This window comes from Ascaphus truei, chromosome 3 (genome assembly GCF_040206685.1).
Source record: "Ascaphus truei isolate aAscTru1 chromosome 3, aAscTru1.hap1, whole genome shotgun sequence".
Classification (NCBI taxonomy): domain Eukaryota; kingdom Metazoa; phylum Chordata; class Amphibia; order Anura; family Ascaphidae; genus Ascaphus; species Ascaphus truei.
This window is the reverse complement of record NC_134485.1, coordinates 256741858-256756785: the sequence shown is the minus strand read 5'-3', so window position 1 is coordinate 256756785 and position 14928 is coordinate 256741858. Positions and strand designations below refer to the sequence as shown.

General features: G+C 42.6%; 1 protein-coding gene across 6 annotated transcripts in view; it reads left to right on the top strand.

The window, feature by feature from the left end:
* Nucleotides 1-13822, top strand: part of NAXD (NAD(P)HX dehydratase) — a 36078-nt gene extending 22256 nt beyond the window's left edge. For 5 of the 6 annotated variants that reach the window (XM_075590708.1, XM_075590705.1, XM_075590707.1 and 2 more), the window contains 7 exons: nt 4151-4239; nt 4565-4673; nt 5966-6016; nt 6108-6212; nt 6800-6920; nt 7973-8093; nt 13426-13822. In XM_075590708.1, the coding sequence (XP_075446823.1) occupies nt 4151-4239; nt 4565-4673; nt 5966-6016; nt 6108-6212; nt 6800-6920; nt 7973-8093; nt 13426-13576 (747 nt within the window). In that variant the 3' untranslated portion in view covers nt 13577-13822. Of the gene's footprint in view, nt 1-4150; nt 4240-4564; nt 4674-5965; nt 6017-6107; nt 6213-6799; nt 6921-7972; nt 8094-10534; nt 10627-13425 lie in introns of all 6 variants that reach the window. The other variant, XR_012799897.1, reaches the window with a different exon arrangement.
* The last annotated feature ends 1106 nt before the right edge of the window (nt 13823-14928 follow it).

The following is a 14928-nucleotide window of genomic DNA, read 5'->3' as shown; positions in this document are numbered from 1 at the left end:
TGCCCTTCACCCCCCCTACTACCCCTGCTCTTCACCCCCCCTAACCCTGACCTTCCCCCACCCCTACCCTTCACCTACCCCTGCCCTTCACCCCCCCTACCCCTGCCCTTCACCCCCCCCCCCACGCCTGCCCTTTGACTGACGCACGCACACACCCTGACTGACGCACTCACACACCCTGACTGACGCACTCACACACCCTGACTGACGCACTCACACACCCTGACTGACGCACGCACACACCCTGACTGACGCACGCACACACCCTGACTGACGCACGCACACACCCTGACTGACGCACGCACACACCCTGACTGACGCACGCACACACCCTGACTGACGCACGCACACACCCTGACTGACGCACGCACACACCCTGACTGACGCACGCACACACCCTGACTGACGCACACACACACCCTGAGTGACGCACGCACACACCCTGACTGACGCACGCACACAAACCCTGACTGGCGCACGCACACAAACCCTGACAGCCGCACGTACACACACTGACAGCCGCACGCACACACACCCTGACTGGCGCACGCACACAAACCCTGACTGGCGCACGCACACAAACCCTGACAGCCGCACGTACACACACTGACAGCCGCACGCACACACACTGACAGCCGCACGCACACACACCCTGACTGACGCACGCACACAACCTGACTGACGCACGCACACACCCTGACTGACGCACGCACACACCCTGACTGACGCACGCACACACCCTGACTGACGCACGCACACACCCTGACTGACGCACGCACACACCCTGACTGACGCACGCACACCCTGACTGACGCACGCACACACTGACTGACTGACGCACGCACACACACACACACACACTGACTGATTGACGCACTGACTGACACACACACATACATACTGACGCACGCACACAACCCCTCACAGCCGCATGCACACAACCCCTCACAGCCACACGCACACACACACAGACTGACGCGCGCACACACACACACACTGACTGCTGCACACACACCCACTGACTGCTGCACACACACACACTGACTGCTGCACACACACACACACACACTGACACACACACACACACACTGACACAAACAAACACACACACTGACACACACACTGACACACACACTGACACACACACACTGACACACACACACACTGACTGACACACACAAACACTGACTGACACACACAAACACTGACTGACTCACACACACACACTGACTGACGCACGCGCGCACACCCACGCGCACACACACACAGACTGACGCGCGCGCGCACACACAATGAATGGTACACACACACACACTGACACACACACACTGACACACACACATACACTGACACACACACACACACTGACACACACACACACACTGACACACACACACACACACACTGACTGACACACACACACTTACTGACACGCGCGCGCGCACACCCCCACACCCACACACTGACTAAATGACTGACTGACTGCCGCACGCACACACTGACTGACTGAGGCACACACACACGCACACACTGACTGTGTGTGTGTGTGCGTCAGTCAGTCTGTGTGTGTGTTTGTGTTTCTGCGTCAGACTCACTGACGCGCGCGCACACACACTGACTGACTGACGCACACACAATGACTGACGCACACACACTGCATTAAGCTGTAAAGGAGGGAGGGGGGGTACTGGATTGATGTGAATGGGGGACAAACAGAGAGAGGGGGAGGGGTGAGGAGAGAGAGAGGAGCGGGAATATTACATCCCGGGCAACGCCGGGTCTCTCAGCTAGTATAAAATAAACGTAAAGAGAGGGTGCATACCATTCAATGATGGATACAAAAAAAGGAACAACAGGACAGTCACTCTTATACTCCCAGAAAGTGAATATATATATATCATTTACGTGAATCACTATCCGTATTTGAAGTGTGTGTGTATATAAATATATATATACATACAAATGAGCATACAGTAATATTTCCATTTGCTATTTGCCTTGCTATGGAGGGTTTTTGTCACTTTTTTACTCACATAACTTCACATATACATACATATATAATATATAATATATATAATATATATATATGCAGTGGAAGTGTATTGTGTGTATTTACCTACACACTCACTCCACATTTCAGTAACATACATATACATCTAAATAATATTCACATATACACGTTTGCTATAAATGGAATTATTACAATTTTACATTATATACACGTGCAATGAATGGAATAAACACTGTAATAAGTTTGAAATCGCCTATCCGAGCTGCTATGCATGGCTGATCCCTTTTCTCCAGCTTCCTTGAATATACTATGAGGAAGATCATGTGACCAGATGCTAGTGCACGTTTAGAGAGAGGGAGGGCAGTGCTGACAAAGGGGTGTGCCTGGGTTTGTGACAGGACATGAAGGGGCAGTGCCTAAGCAAATGCTTGTTAAAATAGAATACAAGAAAATTGGTCTTTCAAAGTTGTTTTTTTAAAAACAGAAAATGCTAAAAGTATTATTTCTTACTACAGAACTGATTTATTTAAAAAAACACACATGCAGGATATAGACTGAACTGCAGCTTTAAACCCTAGTTGATCCACTGCTGGATGAACACCCTCCTCAATTATCTTCCAGGTACAGCACTCCAAGCCTCTTCACTTTGTTTACAGCGATTTCCGCTTTACGGTGGCGACCTGGAACGGAACCCGCCGTATGAGCGGGGCCCTGCTGTACAAATAAAATGTGTATATATATATATATATATATATATATCATAATCTTAATCTTAAACCCTAGTTGATCCACTGCTGGATGAACACCCTCCTCAATTATCTTCCAGGTACAGCGCTCCAAGCCTCTTCACTTTGTTCCAACAAATTTCCGTATTGCGTCCTTCATCCTAGTTTTGTTTTTCATTTGATATCCGTTGGAATCCATACTGCATCGGATGTTTTCTTTCTTTCTGCGAAATGACTGGTCCACTGTCCTTTTACTTTCTTCACCCTTTTGATTTTTCAGCTGTAGTTCGTTTATTTTTATTTTTTTTGTCTTTTTAATCAATTATAAACTTCTATCTTCTCATTTAGATGTAATTTGCAGCAAACCAATCCATGATCACCCATTCTGTCAAAGCAGTTAAGGGACACTGCAGTTTTCAAACATGTTTCTTGTTAGCCGATAAATAATCCATTTATTTTATTTTTCCTTGTCTATTTTCTATTTAATTCTTCTTTAAGAATCAGTTAATGATGTAGACGTTTTCTCAGTCTGCACATTCTACCAATCTGTCCCCATGTTCATTCCTGTTACCCTAAACTTACCAACTGATGTCTTTCTGCTGGGCACACATTTTTGCATTGAAATCTCTCATAATATTCTTAGGGTGGTAATTTCCTAAAATGTCTACATAGTTTGATGTACTGTATCCAAGTACATAAGGACCCTATGTAGTGTTACCACATGAGGATTAACCTCTATTTGTAGCAGATGGATAGCTTCAACAGTTGTAAAAAGCGATTGGTAAAACTTCAAGGCATTACTCTGCAGCAGGGGTGGGCAACTCCAGTCCTCAAGGGCCAGTAACAGGTCGAGTTTTAAGGATATCCCTGCTTCAGCACAGGTGGCTCAGTCTGACTCCCTGTGCTGAAGCAGTGATAGCCTTAACACCTGACCTGTTGATGGCTCTTGAGGAATGGAGTTTCCCACCCTGCCCTCCAGCATTTTGTAGCTGTAACTTTAAAGCAGCTGATATCCCCACTCATGTTTTTTATTTAAACTACATAGGCGGAAAGCAGGACATCTCCGGAGCTAAACCACAATTTCTGCTCTGGGGACCACCTGCTTCTGGTTTAAATCTTGCTCAATACACGGCCCAATAGGAAACAGCAACATGAGGAAGTACCAGCGCTAGCGTTCCCCGGTAAGTGTCTCGGTAACCAGGTGGTCCCCAGAGTTGAAATTAATGCGGTTCAGCTCTGGGGACCCCCTACTTCCCACCTATGTGGGGGGAAAAGGGGAACCGCTTCATGCAGTCAAACTTTAGTAGCACTGCTGCGGTCATACTTGTCTTAAAAATAAATGTTCAGGACTGTGAATGCCTTGTGGGTAATCAATGTTATGTTTTCCTAACACACTTATTTTTCCCCCTCCTAGGGTGCTGATTTATCCCAAGTCTTTTGTACCAAAGATGCAGCAACAGTGATAAAGTCATACAGTCCTGAGCTGATTGTACATCCAGTTCTGTAAGTTTGCAAAGGTTTTAGTGAGCATTGCCAAAGAAAATTGATAGAGAAAATAGGTTACCCATACAATACATGATTTTGTTTTTTTGTATGTGGTTTGTACAGGTCGATTTGCTGTAGTATGGGTTATTACCTGCATGGCATTGCACTGATCCCCATTGGCAGCAAATTATCTAAAGTAAAAATACACACAGTCTAAAAAATATTGAACTTTTATTTTCTTGTGTGCGCCCATTTACTTTACAAGGCTCAATAATGTCATTCCTGGAAATGAGTTTAATTGTTCACTTATCTGAAATGTAAAGTTTCTGCTTTTACTGCACAGTGATCATCCGAATGCTGTTTTTGAGATAGAAAAATGGCTACCACGACTTCATACAATTGTGATAGGACCGGGGCTGGGGAGAGATGATGCCATACTGGAAAATGCAAAGGTAATGCTTTACCTCAGAAAGAAGGAATAAGGTTCACTGTCTGGGCTCCTAACCCGTATCCTCTAGTTTATTCAGAGGAAGAGCAAAAAGAAAATGCCCTATGTGCAGAGTATTCCTCCTTGTTTTCGCACTCCGAAATGACTACAAACTTTGAATCAGTATGTGTTTTACAGGGTGCTTTAACCCCAAAAAAGTTTTCTTAATTGTTTCTTAAATACCACATATCTAAAGTTGCCATTGCCTGTAATCACTTGTTGTTTTTCTGTTCTTAAAAATAAAGCAATTTGTACCTCTTTCTCAAATGCAGTTCACTGACACAATCCCAAATTCAAGGTCCATTTTCTTTGTACAAATTGCCACTGATCACTGCCAATTTATCACCGATGTTATTGTATAGATAGTAAAATATTTTTGGGGCTGAGAATGCATGGGAGACTCCTTGGCAGTGATTGACGTAACAGTGGGCACCATTATGATATTCTTATGTCTGTATAAAGCGCATGGTAACTGCAACTACAGAACTTCTGCAGTATTTCTCTTTGCAGGTATGCAATTCTGCCCCACCCTCAACTATATTATACCACATGGTTATTTTATTGCCGTATTCAAATGTAAGCCTCGGCCTACGTTTCTGTAATTAATCCGCTTGTTGTTAATGAAACAACCACATTGCGTTTGCGTCCTTTTTATTGTAACTCTATTATGTTAACTGGGACTTGTTTTCACAAAATCATTTCGTTTTGTGCGGTCAATGCTTTTGCCCACACACACATCTTTCATTCTTTTTACAATATTAATTATTTGTGGACAGACCAATTACGAAGTACTTCTTTAATGAGACTTTTAAATGCTTTGTTCCCCCTTCTAAGGCCGCGATTATAGTGCAGGAGCGCTCCGTGTACTTTGATGGGGAGGCGTAGCCGTGACATCACCAGGCTGGTTCGCCCTCATTGACTGTGACTCAAAAAAACAATTCGAAATAATTTGTCTCTTCAAAATCCTGCCATGCCGTCGTGCTTAAACGCACGCGCACTATGGCCTGATAGAGGTGCTGTATATTGTTCGCGCCGCACGCACTATAATCGCAGCCTTAAGCAGCATTTCATTGACAATCTTGTTTTGTTTTTTTTTAAATAAAGCAGTTGTGTAGTATCAGATAATACTTACTGCATTTTTTTTCGCCCTTTATGCCCATGTTATTGGTTGTTAATGTTTTAAGCTTCTTTGATTGCCATCACAACTATTTAGGAAGCAACCTAGCTGCCTTGCTAATGCATATATTTTATTTGTAGGGCATTATTGAAAAAGCCAAAGCTAAAGGCATCCCTATAGTGATTGATGCAGTAAGTATCCTGCTCACGGAGTACTCTGAGCTGTGGTGCTCTCTCTACAGTCTTTATAACAACTGTAAGCAGATGTCTCTTGCTATTTTAGGATGGACTTTGGCTTATTGCCCAGCAACCTTCCATTATCCAAGGCTACCAGCGAGCTGTCCTCACCCCAAATGTTATGGAGTTCAGCAGACTCTATGAAGCGATGGTAAGCATCACACCCTACTGGTGTACAGAATGGCTGCCCGGGGATAAGCTTCAGCAACTAAAGGAATGTATGGGCTGAAAATCTGACACGTTACATTTAATAGGAACCTGCGAGGAGCTCTAAAAGTTGTAAATTATGAAGAAAATCTACGGGAACAGTGTTTCGAATTTATTTATTTTTTCTTCAAAAAAATTATTATATAATTGGAAGCTGATTGTATTTGTGCTGTAGAGCAGAGTTAGCCCTGGTTGTGTTTGTTGCAGGGACACAGTGTCGATATGTTTCAATTTCTGGTCATTTTATAACTTAATGCACAATTGTCTCTTCCATATTAGCCTATAATGATATTGTGGCCATGGCAATGCTCTGGGTTTGTATTATATCTATGATATATAAATCTCTATCTCTCTCAAACTGTGACAACATACTTTGTTCTGTTCTGTATATCATTGTACTTCTAGAAAAAATGTAGTGTGCACCATTTAAAAAAACAAACAAAAAAAAAACCCGTTGGCGATATCTATTTTTGCAGCAGTCTTAGGAGACAAACTAACCCCCCTCTCCCCTCTCCTCCCCTGGTGTTGTAGCTCACAGAACCTGTGGATAGCAGTGATCAGCATGGAAGCGTTTTAAGGCTTAGTCAAGCAATGGGAAACATAACCATTGTTCAGAAAGGAGAGCGCGATCTAATTTCCGATGGAGACAAAGGTATGTGTCCTTCGCTGATGATATGAAGAAGAGTAGTACTGTTCCCTAAAGAGGATTTAAGCAGTATGGGATTTATTGACCTACGTTTTGGTCCAGCATAGTGGACCTTTCTCAAGGAAATCGAAACATTGGTTAATAAATCCCATACTGCTTAAATTCCCTTTGAGTACTATCTTTTCTTCATATTATTGAATTATCAGTTTCAGCAACAGCAATTATTCCCTTTGATACAACTACGTGAGTGCATGTGTATTGCTTTTATAAATATTGGATCCTCCTTAGCTAGCACTTTACTGGCCTGTTTCTCTGTGTCTTTGTAGTGTGTATAGACGGCTATAATATTATCCATATAGTTAGTACTTTAATTTAATATTCACAGAACAAAGAGATACATTGGGTATCTCGGCTATGAAAGCTACATGCCAATAGACCACCACAGTTGAACTGACAACATTTTATATGAAGTTCAGAGGCAAAGTTAGGAAAAGTCATATTGCATAAAATGATTATAGAATTAACTTAAACCACCATTTCTAAATACTGGCCTCAGACAAAAAAATGATTCTATTTAGGATGAAGACCCGTGTTGCTTTATTGAATTCCCTGACTCACCATTTGAAAGTGGCTAGCAGGAAGCAAGTTGTGTTTTTGTCAAGTTTGTGGAAATTGGGACATAACTGAAACATAATTTGGCTCCAGACTTCTTGCATTTGTCAAGTATTTTCTGCTTCTCCATTAAGACCTCTTATGGACTGCCAAAGGATTTCGCAACTGCATCAGTACACCATTCCCACCCACGTTATTACCAAGATTAAGATTGTGCTGCATTGTGCGACCTGAGATTACAGCTGCTTCCTTCCCCCACCCCCTATCATTGTAGGGCCACTTTGTAGGCAGCCCTGCTTATTTATGTCATGTGACATTAATGATCTGCTTTTTTTAGCTGTCCTTTAGGAAGGGCCCACTGCTCAATGCTTGGTCTCTTTCCCAAACATGTGTCTCATGGATTTATCTTTTCTCTGTTCAATTCTCTTCATCCCTCCCCCTTTCAGTGTTGGTGTGCAGTCACGAGGGCAGCAGCCGCCGCTGTGGAGGACAAGGGGATCTGCTGGCTGGCTCTCTTGGAGTCTTGGTACACTGGGCATTTCTTGCTGGACCAGAAAAGATTAATGGGTATGTGAACCATGGCAAAAATGGTACTGTAGCAAGTCTTATTTCTAGAACTGTATGTAAGTTAAAGGAGGAAATTGTAATATTTTATTTATTTGAACACCTTTTTATTCTTACTAAAGTGATTATTTGTTTTACTTGGTATATTCTTGCAGCCGTGATCATTACTTATTAATGGTAGTTAATCAATAGATTGTGTAAAAAAGGAACTGTGATGCCTAGAACATTAGGCACTTTGATATCCTTGTGGTTTGTCTCAATTGTCTTTAATGGATTGCGCTTTTAACATGTGGGATATATTTCCTGTGTGCAGCCTGCTTATTTCTTCCTTTGTATATCATTCAAGTTTGCCATTTTCTTAGTGTTCCCCTTGGAACATTAGTGACAAATACAGCAATCCTGAATGCAAACTTGTAAATTAGTGCTGATTCCTGCTGCTGGTTTGTGAATGACTTAAAAGGTATAACAATGTCCTGAAAACACTCCGGTTCTATATTGTGACTTCTCTGTGGAGTGTCTCTATTGGATGTCCTTGATATCTTAATAATAGAAACGATATTTCTGTATGCTTGGCTCCAACTCTCCCAAGTACAAAAACACAAAAAGGAGGGCACTTCTACCCTAATGAGGTAGCCGTGCAGTGAAAATCTTAAGCAAATGTAGCTCCCTTTGCCTATGCCTAAGGGAACTATGCAGGCAACTACGCGTGCTGATGTACCTGTCTGCTCACAGGAGGCCTAAGCCTCCGCCTCTGGGAGCCTGGGGTGAGCTCTTTCTCCTCTAGTGCAGCGCCTCCAGCTATGAGGGATCCCAGCGTTGGCGGGATAACGCCTCACAGGAAGCAACACTTAGTAATATACTTTGTGTGGTATATTAATTATTACTAAGCTTTACTGTACACACACTATCAGGTACCAACAGTATAATGCCATGACCCCAAACACTGAGTGGTTCCCCTAAAGTACGGAGGGTGTTGTGGCACCTACAACCCCTGGTGTCCTGTCCCAGCATTCCCACCCAAATGTGAGGTAGCGCTACCACCTGTAGATGTAGGTGCACATTGGGTACCTGCAGGTGCTGCTTGCAGCGGTGTGCTGGAGTAGGTCCCACGCAGCAGGGCCTCCGACAGCAATTTCCCTCGCTCCTAAGGGTACAGATCCTCCTCGTGGGGTGAGCTGCTGCTGGAGTGTCTCACCCAAGTGTCCCGGAATACTGTTACCTGGTCGCAGAGCGCCGTGTGGCCATCTGTCCACCAGCGTAACACTGGTACTAAAGGGGGCCTTCTCTATAACACTGAACTTAGGTTGGCTCGGGGCCTAAGGGGCAAGGTTTAGGCCTTGTCCAGAAGGCACTGCTTCCTTGACACTACCTTCTGTTTTGCCGCCTCCACAAGCTCTGAGCACGCTGGCTCCTTGTCCTAGAACAGTGGTGCGCAAACTGGGGCGCGAGATTAACCGCAGGGGGTGCAGGGTTTACAGAGGCCCCACTCGCTTCTCGAAGGCAATTAAATTAAGTAGCGGGGAAGCGGCAAAGCCCTCTGTAAACCTTACTTACCATTAAGCCGGCATCTGGATACTAACGCGGCGTTAAATGATGCTGCAGAGTCATGTGGGACATTGTGATGCCCAGACTCCGGGAACCACAGTACGAGGGAAAGGGACGCGTGGAGAGCAGGCCAGCTGGAAGGGGAGCGCAGGGGAAAAAGATTGCACTCCCCTGTCCTAGAGGATATCCTATTTCTCCAACAGCTCTAATCCCATTGGCTGGGACAGTCCCATGTGTGCAGTCTCTCCCCCGGAGGATTCTGGGACATGTAGTCCTGGTGCTTTGTATGTGGAGCCAAAACTAAAATGACTGCTGCACGCCTGACTGCGCATGCGCAACTAGCAATATAGCCGCACTCCCAATCGCGCGGAGCTCCGGTCGGACCAGCACAGCTCCCCCTTCACTGGAGGTAAGGAGGGGGATTCGGCAACACAAATAAAGTAAAAGTGCATGAAATAAAATTAAAAATTATACCAAGTATAAAAGTGAATTGCAACAATATAATTGGTGAATCGATGGAAAATACTTGCAATAAATAGTCTACTTGAATTACTGAAATCCTTTATTCATATTTCAGTCAAGCTTACCCCAGGTGCATGAAAGGGAATATGAGATGCCAGTCTTTGGTGTATGTTCTCTATTCATATATATGTTGCTATTTTGTTATACAAATAGAGAAGAAAAAAACAACTTGGGGATCGTGTGTGTGTGTTTGTGTGTCTTTTATTATAAAAAAAAAAGTGAGTGAAACCTCTGTGTGTTGTCACTTATGTGTTTTATTCCATGCAAATCATTAAAATATAAGTGCTGAAACATAGTGAAGTTTGACTGAACACGAGTGCTCAGCACACAGCTTTTTCTTTGAAAAATAAATAAAATAATAATATATATCATTACAGTTACTATATGAAATGAATGTATATACATCTCATTGTCACGGGAGACCAGGCATTTACACCTTTTTACCAGGATCATACATTGAGCACAACAGGTAAAGTGAAATAAATTGTAAATGTATTTGCATAGAAAGGCATACACACAATGGAACACAAACTACATAAGAGGCACACTTACTTGGGACCTGGGGGAAAAAATAGACTTTCCTAGCTAAGTGGCACTTTAAACTAGTCTTTAGTTGACCGGGACTTAGCCCAAAATGTCCTGGAACCCAAATCGGCATGAAATTCCAGACGCCACTGCTCCCTTCTCTTCGGAGGACTTGCTTTTGCTTGACTGGGACTTGGCTCCAAACGTCCTGGAACTAAAATCGTCTTGAAATCCCAGCCAACGCCTGCTATGTTTGTTTTTGAGTACTTGGTCACAAAAAGCTGGACTTACAAAATATTCCAGGTTGGTTTTTCTGAAGCCGGTGCTCTGCTATTCGCATGAGCATCTTTTTCCACGTTTAAAAACCCCGCTGCTGTTTTGGCGCTTGAGAATCTGCTGGTGATTGGCTGAGAGGTTTCTTATAGTATACAGTATGAGTTAATTCACAAAATACTGCAACCAATCACAGCGTGGGAACTTTCTTAACAGCCAATCAGAGCGAAGCCGGGCAAGCAGCTTTTCTGAATCTTCCACGTTTGCCACCTAGTCCCTTGCTATTCAGATGCCACCCGCTAGGTCAGGCTCCTCCCAGTCTGATTGGGCAAATGGTAGTTTAGAGGACTTCCATTCATCCCAGGGCGTGGGTACTTTAGCCCTTCCCTCCTGCCCAAATGGTCTTCACACCTCAGGCATCTTCTGTGGCTTTCATGTCCGATGTCTGAGCAGACTTACGGGCACCAAGTTGCATCCCTATGCCCCATTTACCTTTCTGGGCTGTGCTGAAGCAGGGAACCCTAGCCGTGAGCCACACAAGCGTTTTCAAGGGGAGATATTGCCGGAACAATGTGTCTACATGTATCCGAGAACCAAGCATGATTCTTTGGTACATTTTTGGGGTATCCAGCAACTCTGGACGCAGACTACCTAGACACATTCTGGCAACACTTCAGTAAACCCGCCCTCCCCTTGAAACTCATACGCTAGCAATCCCTGCTTGCTGGCATCCCTGGAAAGGCAAAAACAAAAAATTCTTTGTCGCATAACTACATATGCAGATACAACTTTTACGCTCAAGAGCTGACACTTTTGTATCCCAAAACATGGATCAGAAACCAAACAGGTTTAACCTTTGAGAGCCTGGTTAACCCCTCACTGTCAGTCATGTGTTATGTTTACACACCTTGCATGTTTTGTACTTGGGTTTGTTTTGTTAGAAATTAGTGATTTTTAAATGTTTTTGCTATTTGTACTTCTATATGTATAGTGCGTATGTGAGTGAATGTATCTTGCGTGTTTTGCATTGGGATTTTTGTTAATTATAAATGGTACTTTATTTTATTTACACTTCTATATCGTGTGTGTTGTGTAGAGGGGTTGCCTTATGTGCAAAGAAACGACTATGATAGGCACCGTTTCCTTTTCGCATGCGCTGGTTACTTGTGAAGGCCGATTCTGCATATGCACAGTCACTCACTTCCGTTATAATTTTTGTCCGAGGCAGAGGGTTTTTTTCCCCCCCCTTAAGAGATTTTTGAAGTTGCCACTGCCAGCAAAGAAGTTTCACTTAAAATCTATTTGTTAAAACAAATGTACCTTTTTACCCAACGTTAAGTTTCCATACTCCCCTTATGTTGCCTTTGTCTCTGGACTATTGCTGGGCAGCTACAAGAGGTGGACACTCAATAAGAAACTATGCTTAATTTCCATATTTTTTTTTTTTAATTTGTTGTAAGTGAAAGATGATCAGACAGTGGTGTTGGATCACAACCTAGAACTGGAAATATATATATATATATAATTTAAAAAAAAAATATTTTCATATGGGATTTTTAAAATCCGCACTTGTTTGTGGGCTTTATTTCAGCTGCCTAAGTGCTCGGTGGTGTTGCAAGTCGGTCAGTAGTTTTGAAAAAACAAACAAAAAGCATAATCTTTTCTTACATGGTAATGTCTCATTTACTCCACTAGTATAATAATAGTTTCTGTGGCACATTTAAGTTCCAAAATATATTCTTCAAATATTCACACACCCGTTGTTTACTTAAATCTACTCTTGCGGGATTTCTACTGCAATACTTTTTTGAGGAGAGCCTGGGATTCCTTTTGCAAATAAGAATACACGTTTTATTACACCTTGTAAGAGGGGGGAAAAAAGGGTCGAGCACACACATTTTAAGTGAAATTTCTTTGTCTTTTATCACCGTTTTGTCACACCTTGTATTTGTGATGTTTTCAATGAAAAATCAAAACACAATTTCAGTGACAAAACACGCGTGCTTAGCCCACACCCCGTTTTAGCTATTTGCACTTCTATAGTGTGTGTCCCCCTATGCTGCTGCTGTGGAGGCTTCTGCGCATGCGTGCTGGTGGCCTCTTCTGCCAGCAGTGACGTCACTCCGGGAGTGCACTTCCGTCACCAACAAGGTAATTTACTCCAAGGGAAATGTTCATATGGTAGATGCCAGCATAGAAGTGTCAAATCAAAAATGTAAACTGATTCTCTGGAAACTACTTGCAGTACACAAAGGTAAAGAATGCTTATTAATTGCAGCTGCTAGCAATGACTAAAGCAGTGTCTCTCAAATAAACTGCAGGTGTGCTCTACATGTAGTAGTAATGAGATGAACATGGTCAGCACTGGCCTTGTAGTAGACTGATAGCATGATTATACTTTTCAGGTTCCAAGTCTCTCAATTTCTGTGTGCAGTTTTCTTATGAGTGCTTTTTCTCTTTTCCCCATTAGTCAGAATCCTTTCCTAGTAGCAGCATTTGGGGCCTGCTCCCTTACAAGACAGTGCAACCACCAAGCCTTTCAAAAATATGGACGTTCTATGACCACAGGCGACATGATTTCGGAAGTTGGAACCGCTTTTAACAAACTCTTTGAAACCTAATATTGTTAAAGCCGCTCATATGGACATTTCGGTTGTGCTCTTCAGAAGACTTACACTAGGATACTCACAGAGCACTTTTGCAGAGGTGCTGTAGCAGCATGTACAACATGCAAGACAAAAGTATATTAATTTCAGTCTAGAGAAGCAAATGTTAATTATTGTAGATAGTTTTCTTTTTTTTTTAATATTTGAAATATGGAGACAAATTGTCATTGCACATGCAATTATAATAAAAAATAAAGTCTAGGTTTTGTTTCTAATGATTTGCTAAATCAGGAGGCACTAGACCATGAACATGACTTAATGGAAGACACTTGCACTGAAGAAGCAAGTCAAATATATTAAGCCATTAATTGTAGGTTATGGGGTGATTATTTTTTGATTCTTTAAAAATTAGGTGATCTGGTCATGTATATTTTTATTTATAGCACCAACAATGTACAATCTAAAGCCCAGATCCACAAAAGGGGTGCTAAGCTTTAGCATGTCTTCACTACAATTCATATGAAGGGGAGTAAATCCATGCTAAAGCTTAGCACCCTTTTGTGGTTCTGGGCCTTAGTGATATGTTAGACTGTCAGAGAAAGTAGGGGAAGGAATAAGTGCAGTAGTTGGCATGTGTAACTGGGTATGGGGCAGAAGTCCAGGTTATTGAAATGCTTCATTCAGAAAGTGTTTCATGTTTAACTTGAAGATGGATAGAGAAGGTGCTTTGTGTATATGGAATGTAAGGTGGTTACACAGGTAAGGAATGCTGACAGAGTTTAATATACAAGAACTATTCTTGTACTGTATATGCATTTGCAGTACATTCATCTGGATGTCCTTGGATTAGTTCTATTTTAATCCTGAAACAACTTTTTTTTTACATCTACAATAGTCCTCTTCAATACATGTCCGAATCAAACGCATCCAAAGCAATATGGCAGGGAAGAGGCAAACATTTACACTGTTTAAGTCAGAAGGGACAGAGACCTTTCTTAATTTTGAAATGATGCAATCAGATGTTCAAAAAAATAGAATTGCAAGATCAACCCTTAAATATTAAAGGGCATTATAGGACCTTTTCAGTAATATATGGACAAGCAAACTATTGGTGATAAGGCAGAGGAGCGAAACTATTTTTTTGCTTCTATATACGAAAGAGCTAGTTGCAAACAAAATAGTACTAGAGGGAGCAACAACTAACCTTTGAGTAACAGGAAGCACAAAAGGTGGCTTGAAGAAAATGAAGGTAAATATAGCACCTGGTGCAGGTCTCATACACCCAAAAGCTTGGTTCAGTTAGAACCAGACTGCTGTATTTCCACATGCTCTGTACCACAAGATTGGTGTAAAGCAGATGTCTTTAT